The 14,622-nt window shown below is 39.8% G+C and overlaps 1 protein-coding gene across 19 annotated transcripts in view; it reads right to left on the bottom strand.

Annotated features, from left to right (window-relative positions):
- DOCK10 (dedicator of cytokinesis 10) overlaps nucleotides 1-14,622 on the bottom strand; it is a 168,066-nt gene that overhangs the window by 46,902 nt on the left and 106,542 nt on the right. For all 19 annotated transcript variants that reach the window (XM_068200933.1, XM_068200928.1, XM_068200934.1 and 16 more), the window contains 9 exons: nucleotides 13,786-13,941; nucleotides 12,045-12,266; nucleotides 11,213-11,335; nucleotides 10,535-10,617; nucleotides 4,948-5,070; nucleotides 3,590-3,669; nucleotides 2,310-2,497; nucleotides 1,623-1,688; nucleotides 640-732 (listed from right to left, as the gene is read on the bottom strand). In XM_068200933.1, coding sequence (XP_068057034.1) covers nucleotides 640-732; nucleotides 1,623-1,688; nucleotides 2,310-2,497; nucleotides 3,590-3,669; nucleotides 4,948-5,070; nucleotides 10,535-10,617; nucleotides 11,213-11,335; nucleotides 12,045-12,266; nucleotides 13,786-13,941 — 1,134 coding nt within the window. The remainder of the gene's footprint in view (nucleotides 1-639; nucleotides 733-1,622; nucleotides 1,689-2,309; nucleotides 2,498-3,589; nucleotides 3,670-4,947; nucleotides 5,071-10,534; nucleotides 10,618-11,212; nucleotides 11,336-12,044; nucleotides 12,267-13,785; nucleotides 13,942-14,622) is intronic.

Genomic DNA, 14,622 nt, shown 5'->3' with positions numbered 1-14,622 from the left:
TCCAGAACAGACAGTTGACATTCACAAGACATCAAACACACCAGTCACTGATTGGGTGAAATTAATTTCACCTGCAGGAAGCCTGGGGAATCAACACTTGGTGAAACAAAAAGATGCACGTGTGAGTAACATTTGGCAAAGGCCACCACATGAACTGCTCTATAGCTGCATCCTCAGAAGCACCAGCTAAAGGACTTGCTGCAGCCACCACACATCACTGTACATTCTGTTCAGACCACTGCATCAACAAAAATGCCCTGATGCAGATCTTGGATGTCAGAGAGGGATTTGTTCTGACACTTGGCTCCACACTTCATCATAACATTTACTGTTTCCATTAAATTCAGAGATGCAGCTGGATCCTTAATGTACTCCAGACATGCATTTTAGAGAGCTGGACTGTTCCTAATTAATTCTACAGCATCTTAACTGTACTCAGAACATCTTACAAAAGGAACAATCCACTGAGTTGATTTAAGAAGAGAAAACAAAACGTGAGACTGCATGTCAGTCTACACAGCACAGCCCTTCCAGATACACAAGCAATGGCAACAGAAGCATTCTGTACAGATATTTTTCTGTCTCTTTGGCAAACACGTGGGATTGGCAGACATTTAATGAAAGAAAAAGCAGACTGACCTCATCATAGAAATCAGGATTCTGGGAGTGATGTAGCACAGCAGTGTAGGCTGAGGTTGTAAATAAGGGTCCACCTGGCTTCCCATAAATACACTGTTAAAGTAACATGTTTTCATTACATTGGGAAATTCTGCTGAAGATACTAGTATTGGTATATCTGATATGTATGTACATTTAAAACAATTATCATGAAAGATTGATCATTACTTTATCAAATATTAAAAGAAGTGTTTTAAGTGCTCAAACCTGGACTTTTTTATACACACTTCCAGTAAAAGTCAATTGATTCTGTGAAAATTACCCTATGCTTAATTAAGCAATGCAGACTCCTTAGACTTCTTCCCTGCTGTTATCAATTCCAGAGTTTTCTGCAAAAAGCTTTACAAAATCTATTTTACTTTTATGCAATTCAATACACAATACAGTGCTTTTACTGTCTTTCAAATGTTACAAAAGCTATCCCTGTTATGAATCTCTTTTCTGGCAGGGTCCTGTCTGGGAGCTCTTGATTATTATAAAAAATGGCAGTTTTATTTACTGCTGGGAAAACAAGACCACAACTGGACTATGCAACAGCCCTTGCGCAATACCAAAGTTGAGAGTTAAGATTATTCTTAACAAAGTTAAGAATAAAGTCTCAAGTCCTTCTAATTTTGTGCCTCACTCTTTTCAATCAAGTCTGCAGAGCTCAATGAGAAATGTAGGATAAGTGATAAATTCTAGAAAAAGCAAGCTGAACTGTAAGAAATGGTTTTATTTTCTAATGTCATCTCCTTTCCCCTCCACCAGTCAGAACATTGGCACTGCAAAATGGAATCACTGTGACCAGCTGGGATCTAACAGAACCACAGTGCAAAATGAGAGGGATGTATGACAGCATCCACTCCTGAACTGTTCTGGTTCAGCACCACCTTTATCCCTGGGTTTTATAAGTAACATCCTCAGAAACAGCACCCTTGGAACATACTGCTCTTGCAGCTCACCTTGAGTGGCTTTGCTCCTTCTTCATCAGAGCTTTTGAACTCAATGCACACTGTTATATTCCGTGCCTGGAGAGACAGGAGCATATTAAAGCTGAGATCAGAAATGGGGTACCCAGAAAAACTCAGGTAAACTAAAGAGCTGGAATAAGGCCTTTTCAGAATCCAAAAGAAACATGCAGATGGTGTATCAATATTTATAAATGCCTGTAAGTCTCAGTGATATCACTAGAAATAAAATTTCCAAAAAAAATGCAAAATGCAAGCCAGGCCTCAAAATGACTGAGTAGAAGCAGACTATTACATGACCAGGACCTACCTATATCTTGTCCTTAATTAGTTTTCAACTGCCATGGAAACACAAGTGGTACCAGGTTTGATTTAAGAACTACAAACATTATCTAGATTAATTTTATCTGCACACATTAGGTCATCAGTATAAAGCCCTTCTGAAAAATGTGAAGGTATTACCACATTATCTTTCCTTCAATCACTGTTACAACTTAAAATTAACCCATAGATTCATTAAAATTGTACCAGTGTTTTATGATTGCAAAAGCTGAAAAAGATGAAGGGCCAAGTCAGTGACATCACCACTTTCCTCTCCTTTATAAGTTCTCCTTGAATCCTAAAAGAGCTCATGCAGGCCACTGCAATCCCATGTTGGCCTGAATCAGTCACATTCTGTACCTTGTTGAAGTGTTTTTGGCTGTCATACTTGAGGTGTTTTGGATAGATGTATATTTGGTTCTTGTACACCCTGTAAGGTCGAGAATATTTTGTTGATTCCTGTACAAACTCCTCAACTTCCACTGTAGGTTGATGTTCCTTTACATTATAGAATGGCTTGATTGGAATAAAGGATGAAGTTACACAGTCTTCAAAAGAAAAGAAAAGAGACCCATCACATATTGTGTGCTTGTTTTCACTGTCTTACTACTAAGAATAAGTAATACTGAGATGGAACATACAAAATCCTGCCTTAACTTACGAAAAATGACAAATGCTGAGATGCCTTAAATTTACACATGACCTCAGAACTGTGGCAATATATCATCCTTAAATGATTTCTCACTTAAATTAAACTGGACAGCACTGGTAAGCTCTTTTGACACCCACAGCATATTTGGTGACATTTGATGGTGTAACAGCCCCACTGGTATATGCACAACTTCTACAGAATGTGCTGAGTGATGCTGCTTCTAATCAATTTTACAGCTCAACAGCTCATTTAAGTTTTCCTATTATCTAATAACATTCTAAATAAAATGAAGAAATGAGCAGTGCAGCACTAGATCAAATATATGATGCAATTGGGATAACTGAAATCCAATCAGGAAACAGAAGATGAATAAGACCTCTGTCACTGAGACTGGGAGACATTAAAACTGAACAGAGAATACTTTCTCTTCCTATACCATTAAAGGAGTGAGGCATTTAACTTCATGGGGGACTCAAGCTGAGAGGGGCCACCAACTTAGAGATGTCCAGAGCAACCAGAACTATTTCTGGGAAAAGCCATTGGACAGACCCTGCCTACAAACTCCTTCCCCAAATCATAGGATAATCCCCAGGAAAAGTCTAGCAATGTGTTGTGAGAAAGCTGAACGAAGCTTGTGATACCACACATACACCATGCCAAATTTTACTTTCTTCTAAGGTAGTACAAGAGGAAATTGCCAGTTTCAGAGCAATGCAGGTGCTCTCAGCCCAGGGAGAAGTGGCTCTAGGCCAGCTGCAGCAGTGTGGTTTCTTTCTTCTCTTTCACAGACACTGAAAACTGGGCTGTATCTGGCCAGGTACAGGATGAAACAAAGAGTGGTGTAATTAAATGACAGTAAATCAAAACCACTCCCCTGCTTACATTTTCCTACACAATGGACACTTCTGTCAGAACTGTCTCGAGATGCCATTATGGATGGAAAGCCTACTATTTAATTAGAATAATGAATTTTAAAGTGGAATCATACTTGGATGTTCCAAAGGAACACAATCAACTGCAATGTCCAAACAGCCAGGTATAGTCTGTATTTTACTAATCTTCTCTGCTCTGCAACGAGATAAATGAAAACATTTTAGAAAATTAGAACAGAGATCATAACATCAGAGGAATTAATCTAAAATGAAAAACAGACCCTTATTTAAGATATTTAAGATACATTAAACACATTTAACAAATACCTATTGGCTATTAAACTCTAATCAAATGTAACAGCAGAAATAAAATATGATTTGGTTTGTGGTTTCTTTTTTTTTCTTAGTCTCACTCCTGTCTTCTCTTTGCAAGCAGTATTATTTTGCAGAAAAGGAAGGAAGTGATGAAGCAAAATTTATGAGAATTAACTGATCTATTTTTACTTTCTAAAATTGGAATGAAAAATTCCCTAAAAGGAATTCAGTGGGCACTTGGGATGAGAGGAGTTCACAGCACTGTGGCTTCTGCAAGTGCCATGCTGAAAAGGGACCAAGACACATTCCTTGTGCCCGAGCAATTTGAGCAGTGCCAAAACCAGGATGCTAAATCTCTTTTGTATAGGAGATGCTTTAGGGACACAAACACAGCAGTGGTGACACTAATAAATAGTCACCAGTGTGTCCTGATCAGTAACAGCAAGGAGGCACAAGAAGTTAAAGGCCTAATTCAAGCCCCATAACTGACATTCAATCTTTCTATGAGCCCTTTTTATATAAATGGAACAGAAGTGATTTAAATTAATTCATTTTTAGGCCCATTTAGAGTAGAAGAGACAAGGAGAAATACATGGTTCAATTCTCATGTCACTTATCCAGTATAAACACAGACCCTGCTCTAGGATTAATCTGATTTATACCTGTATGGAAACTACCCAGCCAAACCTTCTCAGAAATTTACAGCCTGTAAAACACTTGGAGAAGGTTTTTACTTTCAATGTCTATTCTTGAGTTTGCCACGGAGACTCAAACAAACAAAAGCCAGGAGTTGGGAAACCCACAAAAGAATGATTTTGTATCTCTATCACTCTTTTTTTTTTTTTTTTTTCCTTTCTTTTCCCCTGAGATAATGTTGGGTACTTCACCTGCATCTCCCCCGATAAAAGCTGATTTAAGCAATCAATACTTTTAGGTTATAATCACGTTTATTTTAATGTGCCAAATGACGTTTCAATTTTCCTGGAAAGCCCAAACTCAAGCACTCTTTGGCAGGTAATAAGCTAATGTGAAAAACACTAATGTAATATAATTTAACATGGCCACTTTGGCACACTGTTTAATGAAGAAAAAAAACCCAGCTACAATTATTCTGCACAGCTTTATAAAGCTTCAAAGCAATTTAGAAACTTTTTCTTACCTTCTGTATTCTGCTATTAGTTTAATCAGATCTTCCATGGAAATCTTATTACTTTCTTGCCTGAATAAGGGTGAGAATCGGGAGTCTCTGTCAACATTTCCCTGATTATCTTTAAACACTGGCCTATAAAGAAAAATGACATTTATAAACACTCATCCATATATATGTATGCATGTATATATTTGAGCATTTGAAATTGTCATGCAATCTTTTAACAAGGTTGTGATATGAATTCTTACACTAATTCATGGCCTCTCTGCAGATTTTCAGCCAAGAGAGCCCTGCCGAGCTTTATGCTTGTAGGACAAAGGCAATTTCAGTTTATTCCATGTGCATCCCAGTCCTGCAAAAACCTCAGACCTGGTCTGAGCAAGAGCCTCTCACCCATCATGGGCATGACTCCTCCCTTCAACAAAGAGATTGATTCCTTATTTCAAGAAATCAACTTGAAGAATTGAATGTATCAGTAGGTAGTTTCATCCATAGATAATTTCATCCAAGAAGTTACTATCCAAGGAAAATCATTATAATTCTAAAGAACAGAAATCACAGCTAGCTGTCAAATCTCAACCACCACCTCTTGCCACAAGGAAACATAGGCTTTTACAGAACCAGCTTAGAGACCTCAGTGAGTGTTCCTGTGCATTAAATCTGTCCTGTGCCCTCCAGAAGCATGACACCGACTCTCTGTGGCTTAGCATTCCCTCACAATTGTTTGTGGAACACCAACTAAATTTTTGATGAACCAGTTACAAACTGCCCAATGAACTGGAAAAGAAGGATAGCCATCTATAACTGAGAACAATAAATATCAGCTGCTGTGTGCACAGGAAAACATTTCCAGACATTTCCATTCCTGCTCATTGACACTTGCAGGATTTAATTAAGACATTGCAGTGCCCTTTGTATATCCTCAAGGGTCACACACGCTGGCTGGACTGGATAATGTAACAGCTCTCCAAATTAAAGAACCTTGGATTCAACTGTAGTATGAAAAAACATTGCTTAACAAAAGTAAAATGTTCTTGACACTAAGTACTGTTCTGTGAATCATTTGGCCAATCTTGCTTCCTTAATTTACTTCTCTGTTCCACTGCCAGTGAGAAGAAGAATTGATGCCAGGACAAATTGTTGCCAGATGCAAAATAATGGAGCAAACCTTTGGAAGAGGATTCCAAGAATAAGTAGAAATGCACTGTATCTTCACTTAATTAACTGAGAGAAGCATCCCTATCTCATTTCTTTGCAACTGTCAAGAATGATCAACTCTCTTCTATGAGATTTTTACCTCCAGCTGTTGGAGGGAATAAGGTCCACACCAACACACCATGTCAAAAAGCTTGCTAGGGAGAAACCAGACCTAATTTCTGGCAGCCACCAGTTCCTCTACAAATCCTATTAAACTGCTGTCAGAAAAAAGAAAAAGGAAAGAGAAAAGATTTAATAATTATTACAGTATAGGTGACATTATGATATTTCTTGGACTCGGCCCTGCTTCCTCCTCCAAACTAACAGAGAGGACCAAAACATTGGGTGAGTGATTTCCACTGTGCCACTGGGCTCTGCAGAGTGATGCTGAGCAAACCCAGCTCTGCTGGAAACTATTAACTGATTCCAGAGCAGGCTCTGACACCGAGCAAACCCCTGCTCAGTGCAGCAGGGTATAGGGGCACTCACCAAGGGGGGCTGCAGATGCAAGAGAAAAAGGAAATGAAGCTGGAAGCAGCTCACTCTGGGTCAGTGGTATTGAGCATTATCTTCCAGGAGGCTCAGGGACACAGCACCATGATCCTCAAGGTATCTTCAAACCCAAAAGATTCCATGATTGCCCACTGCTCCCCTCTGGTTTGGAGTCAGTAGGGCTTTACAAAGTCATCCTGCCTACAACCACTGCTCCAGAGCATCAGTGCTCCCTGGCTATCACATGCTCTGCCTCTAGGACTGGTTCAGCAGTATGTCCCTGCCTAAATAATGTACCCATCTAAATAAAGGCAAAATTAAAGGCATGAAACCACTACAAAACAGGGAAGGATTTTTATCTCTCCAGTTTAAACACAGTACTCCATTTATATAAAGTTCTTACAACCACATGAGTAGTTTAGATGTCCATAGAAAACAAGATAACCCATCTTAAAAATGTATGTTTTATGCACAGGTCAAATATACTGGTGTCTCCATTCCCCAGGTTCATTAAAGCTGAGGAATTGCCAGAGGACCAAGTATTGAAAGTGCTACAGCTGCAGTCAAGTAACTGCAATCCCATGCTTTGCTCTATTCTTGCAGGTGGAACAAGAGTGCTCCTTTATCGCAGGGATCATGCTGAAGGCACCTGAGAATGACAACTGTCACATCTAAACAAGGAAATGCTTTAAAAACTTCTACACTCCAGGAGTCCAATGTTTGTCTAACACATTAACAATGTACCTTAGTGCTGGGTACCTATTTACTGAGATATTTTAATCTGAAAATTTTCACTGAACTAAACTCCTGAAGAGATGCTAAAAGTGGTAATTTAGGGGAGAGCAAGTTAATAGATTATACTAGAAAAACTGAAACATCATCTCAGTACTTAAGTGTTTATATGATTCTGCTCTTCTGACATTGTTAGCTGATTGTCCACAATCCTAAAAACTTGAGAAGCACAAAACCCTGCACATTGCTCATAATTTAACTTTGAAAAACATTACTTTTGAAGTTGTGGTTTATGATTTGAGGGAAAATTGCTCACCTCTAGGGTTAGACCTACAGCTACCGGAAATCAGTGCAGTCTCATTGCCTTCGGCTACCTCAACCTACAGCAGCTGCACAAGCTGCTCAAGGATTCATATATTAGGCTCTAAAACATGAAGTTTATGAGGGTGGAGAAGGTCTGAAGGAGTAAGAGAGTAAAAACTAATTTCTGTGAATGAAGTTTCCCCCACATCTACAATATGTAGCTGAGGCAGATATTTGCAAACTTCAGCAGTTCTGGCAGGAAAATGAGACTCTGACACACTGTAATTCTAACACATACTGTAATTATACCTGCAAGAGCACACAGACACCAGATTTCCCAGCAGGAACTCAGGGAAGAACCCTGAGTCATGCTTTTGAGCAATGCTAACAAACTGGTGCCACAGGAGCTAATTAAGAGTTTCAGTCACATGTGCAATACTCAGCTGTCAAGAGTTTGGCTTGCTGAATGCATACGTAAAAATCACACTGCGGCCATCTGTAACTGCTTTAAGGAGGGAAATTTCCACACAAAAACAGGAGTGTGGTTAAGTCCAGAATGAACTAACTGGAAAACACATTTCCAAACCCAGGGTTTTGCTATTTATCGTAGCCAAACCATTTCTTTCCCCCTGTAGTGTGATAGCCTCATGTGGAAACTTCTATTTTCAAGCTGTGAAAACAGAAATATATTTTATACTTTGCTTTTACCAAAGTCAGACCTGAGCAATGTTAACATACAAGCAGATGTAAATGAGTGTGGAATTTGAATTTTCTCAGTGCACCCTAGATTGGCGGGTATTTAGGGGGCTCTCTGCCTCACAGGGACAGCAGCAGCAAAACTTCACTCATGTCTGTTGAGATTTGCCTTAGGCAGAGCTGCAGCCACAGCTCTGGGCTGGGGCACACACTGTGGGATGCACTTGGGCAGCACAGCTGTGGCACACACAGCCCAGCACAGCTGTGGCACACACAGCCCAGCACAGCTGTGGCACACACAGCCCAGCACAGCTGTGGCACACAGCCCAGCAGCTGAGAACCAGAGGAGGGGCATAGCCCAAATCCTGTTCCTGCCCACTCATCACAAGAAGAGATTGACACTTGCAGAATCCAAGAAAATTGAAAGTCTTCCAAAATGAGAAGAAAACCTTTCTGTATTTTACTTCTGTCAGGATTTGCTGAAGCTGTGGAAGAATGTTCTAAGCCTTCTTTATACCCATGAGTGCCTGGCCAGACCCTGAACTAGTTAAAATCACCATGCCACTTAAAGACAGCTACTACAACAAGGGCTGAGTTGCAGAACACATCCCTGATGGTATTGCCACAGAGCACAGGCAGGCAGGCAGGGTTAATAGGAAGCTTCAGGTCAGTCTGGTGCCAAGCCTGCGCCTCCTGCCACTGCACAGTTACATGGTACAAGTGTCTCTATCAACCCTTCAATATGATTTTGATGAATGGTCCTCTGGCTACACAGAAGTAGCAAATATTTATGAGTATCCTTGAGCTTGCGATGACAGATCAAACCACATTATCTGTCCTCCTGAGCACTCACTCACCTCTCCTGCTCTTACTGGATATTGACAAAAAAGTATATAAATAAGATATAAATGAACCCTTCAAATGGCCATACCTCTCTACATGTTTTCTTCTTTGCCATCTAAGCACCATATTCTAAAATCAGGAGTTTTTCCCCTGCAGGTGTCATGGGAACTGTGCCCTCCTGGTGCCCCATGCTCCACACCAGAAGCACACACACGGAGCTCTCCCTCATAACCACGGGCAGTGCCACAACACAACTTTTCCATCCAGCACTTGCTGTTCCTTTCTCCCTACTGAGAGCTTCAGGCAGTTCTCCACCTGGCCTGCTACTGTGAGAATAGAAGCCACAGAGGAGGAGGAGTGTTTTCACTTGGCAATTGACAACTTTCCTTTTTATAGGGAATATGGAAATTTATATTCTCTGCTCTACTCATGGCAGAAAGAAGGGAGAGCTGCCACAGGAGGGTCTCCATCAGGGAGCTCTCATCCCAGGGCAGCAGTAAGTTGGAGAAATTACACAAGACTGAGAAATAAAAAAGGGAGAGGACAGAGAAAGCAATTACACCAAAACTTGGAGAGAGAACAAATGGGGGAAAAAGCCAAATTTGGTAAAAGGGGATCAAAAAGCACAGGGGTCTCTCAGTCTTGAGGTGAGACCAGCAAAAATTATAAAGGAGGAGAGAGAGAAAGAATAAAAATCCATTACTGCCATTGCATTGACCTGCAATTAAACCTAGCTGACGAGCCAAATGAGAAAATAGAAGTTCTCCATCACCTACTAACCACGAAAAGTGCAGGAGCACCTGAACCGTAATCCCTCCATATGACCCCCAAAACATTTCAAGTCCTTGGTTAGATCTTTCTTAAAACTTGACAGGCATCAAAACAAGAACACAACCTCAAGAACAGGTGCCTGTGCACCTATTTTCTAGTTGGCCACGGTAACTCTATTTCAGTCCACAATTATCTTTGCAGGAAATTCTTATGAGAACAGTGACTTTGAAAGGTCTTTGGTCATTTTTAGTACCCAATGAATGGTGGGGCTCACAATAAATTGATATTCTGTCAGCTGCCTTTGCTGCTCCCTAGCAACTTCACTACATACCTGAAGAAAAGATTCCACCACAGCAACATTTAATGAGCAAGGAACTGACGTTTAGCTGTGAGAAAAATAGGGCAATGAAACAAAAAGCCTGCAGGATATTCTGGGGTCTGGGACCAGAGAGAAAGCTTTTCTTAGCTTCAGGCAGAAAAAGTGGAAAAGAATAAAAGGATAGAAGTCCAAGGAAATAAGCTATAAGATGCTTATAAAATAATGAAAAGAATGAATACATACCTCACTGACCAAGCAAATGGCATACGGTATTTCCCCAGCTTGCTGCAGAACTGTTTATTGGATTTTAACACTTTCTGTGCACACTGCAAAAAATGAAATGTGAATTATTTCATCAGTGTCATTCTAACATCCTAAATGCTGCACAAAGTACATCCAAGCTGAAGAGGCTAGTGTTCCTACAATAATTTGGTCTGATACTGTTCATAACAAAAGGTTCTGGGGTGGACAGCAGAGGTATCACAAGATGAATATGATGCTGCTGACAAATTAAACCCTGTCACCACTCCTTTATTCAGAGCTGCATTAAAGTTGTTACCCCAGTTTTCTGTAACTACCCAATGCAGGTGCAGTGCCTGCTCTCAGAGACAGAGAGATGCTTACCCCAGCTTTGCTCCTGTACAAAGTTCCATAGCTCATCATTTCTAAAACATTGATGAAACAGAACATCCCTGTACTAAGGCAGAACCAGCACAACAATGCACCACAGATGGATTTGTAAGCTGCAGACAAAATGGAGCTTCATTCATCCAGCCAGTGGAACTCGGACATTTGCTTTCTGAAGCATGGGTCTCCCAGGAGCCTGTCCTGTTCAGCAACCTGAGATTTGTCAGCATGATTTGCAATGCCTTCAGCAGGCTGAAGCTTACAGAGCAGGAAAGGATGTTCCTGTTACATTACCTTAAAAGAATCAGGATTCTTAATGTAAGGTTCGGCACTGCTGGCAATGTTTCCTGTAAGCACCTTTTCTATTTTTGCCACTAGCACAATCTCAGAGTGAGGATTACTTATGGAGAAAAGAGCCTGTGGATAAAAGGGAGAACAGTTCAAAAGCATACAGTGATACTGCAGAAAGGAAATACTGCGAGTGCTCTCTGCTGATGGAAACAGTAACAAACCAAATCCAGAAAGGATTATTAAAGATTATTATCTCTACATATTCCAACACAGCCAGATGGAAAAGAAAATCTTTGTGCTAGTGCTGAAGTCAGCTTGTGCACATGCAGCACCTTAGCAAACAGACTGACTGAAGTCAAAAAGCAGTGTGACCATGTTAGTATGGCCTAACAGAACTGTTCCTCTTGGGCAGCACCTAAAAGCTGGCTTGTGTCAGTCATTCCGGGAATGAAAGGAGGAGAAAAGGTAACACATGCTGTTTCAGCCCACAGCTTATGGCAACAGCAAGAATGTGGAAGCACTTTGAGATTATTGAAGCATCTAGGTGCTGCTTTGAGTTGTGATTTTGTTTGGCTGGTTGGGAGAGGTCAGCAAATGGAACCAAAGAGCACAGGAAATATAGGTACTTTCTCTAAATAAGAGACACTAACTTGTATCAGTTCTGATTGTAAATGGTCTATACAGGGAGCTCAGAAAGCAATTGGGTCTACACAACTGATACACAAAAGAGAATTTTCTTGAAAACAAGAACATAGCATGCAAAACTTCTCCAATGAAAAAGAATACTAGCAAAAGTCACACAAGTCACTAAGCCATGCAATCACACGTGGAATACCTGTTTGGGGTATTTCAGCCACTCTTCTGGGAACCCTTTGACCTGTGGTTCTTCCATTTCATTTGAGTCAATATTTTGAACTGCACCATTTTCTAATGGACTCGAGGAGCCCGAAATCATCTGTCTAACCAGAGTGTGGTTCAAATCCACATGAAAATCAGCAGAGATCTTCCTGCCATCCCTGACGTCATACAGTGCCACGCTCACAAAGAAAGGCTCTACCTGCAGAAAATACCAGAAACATAATACAGTGATAACTGAGAGGATGGGAGTAAAGGCTATCTTTTAATGGGTTTCTGCAAGTAGAAAAAAATAAAGTAAGCAAATATTATTTACAAATTATGAGATACATTAAAAACAATGTTCACAGAGACCCCAAATTAGTTTCCAACCATTCATTTTTAGGGGCTTTTAAAGAAAGCTTCTTAGCAGGGTGCTAGAAGAGGAATTGACAGCTTAGAAACCCAAAGAATCAAAACCAAATCGATAACTAATTTTTAGAGTAAATGAATAGAGCCCCAGAAAACACACTGCAGGATTTTAAAAATGTAGATTGAGAGTCACTATAAAAGAGGGAAGAGCGAGCGTGGGCTTTCCAGGGATCGTCAGAAATGCAACACAAAGATGACAAATGTAAGGGGATGGAAAATGTTTACTGGTACAAACACAAAAGCGTGGGTGTATTATTCTGTGGGAAACACATGTTCCATTTTGCTGGGAAACCAAGAGCATTCAAACCACTCTGACAGTGCCCACTTATCCTATGGCAGAGTACCAGGGAATTCAGTCCTGTGACTGAAAGTAACCTCTTAAGAGCATCCATAGCTGTGACAGAATAAATCAGCCTCAGAATAACACCACCTGAGCTGTCCAGAAACCAGAACCTTAAAACTGTGGAGATAAAGAGCAGTGCATAGCAGGTACAATGTCCTTTACTTTTTCAGCCTCTGCAGTGAATTTTGCATGCCCTTGGTGCAGTTATCATGGCTTTATTTAAACAGTTATTCCAGTCTGCCAAAAAAATATATTGATTACATCATGCTGAATTTGCACTCACTGTAGAGGTCATCTTCAGATGAAAAGCAAACAAATCAGCAAACAAAATCAATGCCTCATATGTAATATATGAAAGTAGAGTTGCTGGGACACTGATGTCTCACACCTTTACTGCTTCAGAGGAGAACTAACTGAAAGCTATAGACTGACATCTACATCTCAATTTTCCCAGCCCTTTTTTTTTTTTTTACAGTAAGAATAAGCAAAATTTTCTGTTTTGTCCTGGTTTTAGCTAGATTTTTCCACTAGATGAAACATCTTGTCCTTTCTATTTTGCCTTCTCTCCTGTAATTTTATCTGCTTGGTTCCTTGTTTCTCCCTGAAAAACAACTAAAAAAGCCCAGGTCACCAGCAACTGATATTTCATTGCCTCCCTACATAAGTCTTGGCAGTTAAAACTTGTTCTTCTTATAGCAATTTTTAAGAATCCTCAAGGTTTGAAACATTTTTAATCTTTCACCAAACTGTAGCTAAAAGTCTGCATCATAAATCAGCTTCAAAATATCTATTGAAAAGTTAATCAGTTTTATTATTCAGTCCAAAGGGAGCAGTACACGTTTGAACATCTTTCCTTTCACTTCTCTCTCCAAACTAACACATGCATGAAAAGAAGAAAAACTCCAACCAACAAACCAACCAAAAAAAAAGAAAGAAAAAAAATCATAGAGAAATAAGAAAAGCTTACATTGGTTGAGGGATCGTTTTCATTTTCGGTAACACAGGCCTGGAGATTCAAACTGAGGGATTTGCAGGTAATCAGGATCCTCTTTGCAGGCTTTTCTTCAAATGGCTTTATTACTGAGTTTGTCCCCGGAAAATCCTTTTTCTGAGGATTCAATGCCTGAAATCAGCAGGGCAATTTGCTATACATAGGAAAAAGCATCATATTCCAAAACTAACTAAGCTTTTTAAAGGTCTTTGCAACCACTGAAACACCTGAAAATATCATAAGTCACTGTTGGTCTCTTCACATTACTATAGTAAATGAGTACTATTCCTAATTTATAGATTAGGAAGCAAACCAAAAGACTGCCTGAGGACATATATAATGTCAGAGGCAGAATTAGGGATTCAAATTAGTTTCCTATAATTTTAGAACAGACTTTTTTCTTGTTTACTTACTGTTTCTAAAGCTTTAGCTTTTAATTTCCTCATATAGATAAAAACCCTCACATTTTCAGATTAACAGCACATTTTAGAATGAAATTCCAGGCTTTCCCTCTTTTCCCATTACTTATATACCACATCACAATTTCAATTTGCTTAATACTTTGAATAAAGGTCTTCTAGTTGATTGACAACAGGCTGAAGTTTAAATATACACTGATCCCAATGTTACTTAAGCCTTCTTTTTAACAAAAATAAAATTTCCATTTGAATCACATTCAGTGCAAGAAATAACTTTCTTTGAATCCTGACATTAAATGTTAAGCTTTGCTTTAATGCTTGTTTTAAACTAATTCAGAGCTTAGCTCAGCTGGACTGGATGACCTCCAGAGGTCACTGCCATCCTCAACCCTTC

Source organism: Anomalospiza imberbis, chromosome 10 (genome assembly GCF_031753505.1).
Source record: "Anomalospiza imberbis isolate Cuckoo-Finch-1a 21T00152 chromosome 10, ASM3175350v1, whole genome shotgun sequence".
In the NCBI taxonomy this organism is placed as follows: Eukaryota; Metazoa; Chordata; class Aves; order Passeriformes; family Viduidae; genus Anomalospiza; species Anomalospiza imberbis.
This window is presented reverse-complemented; position numbering and strand designations above follow the sequence as displayed.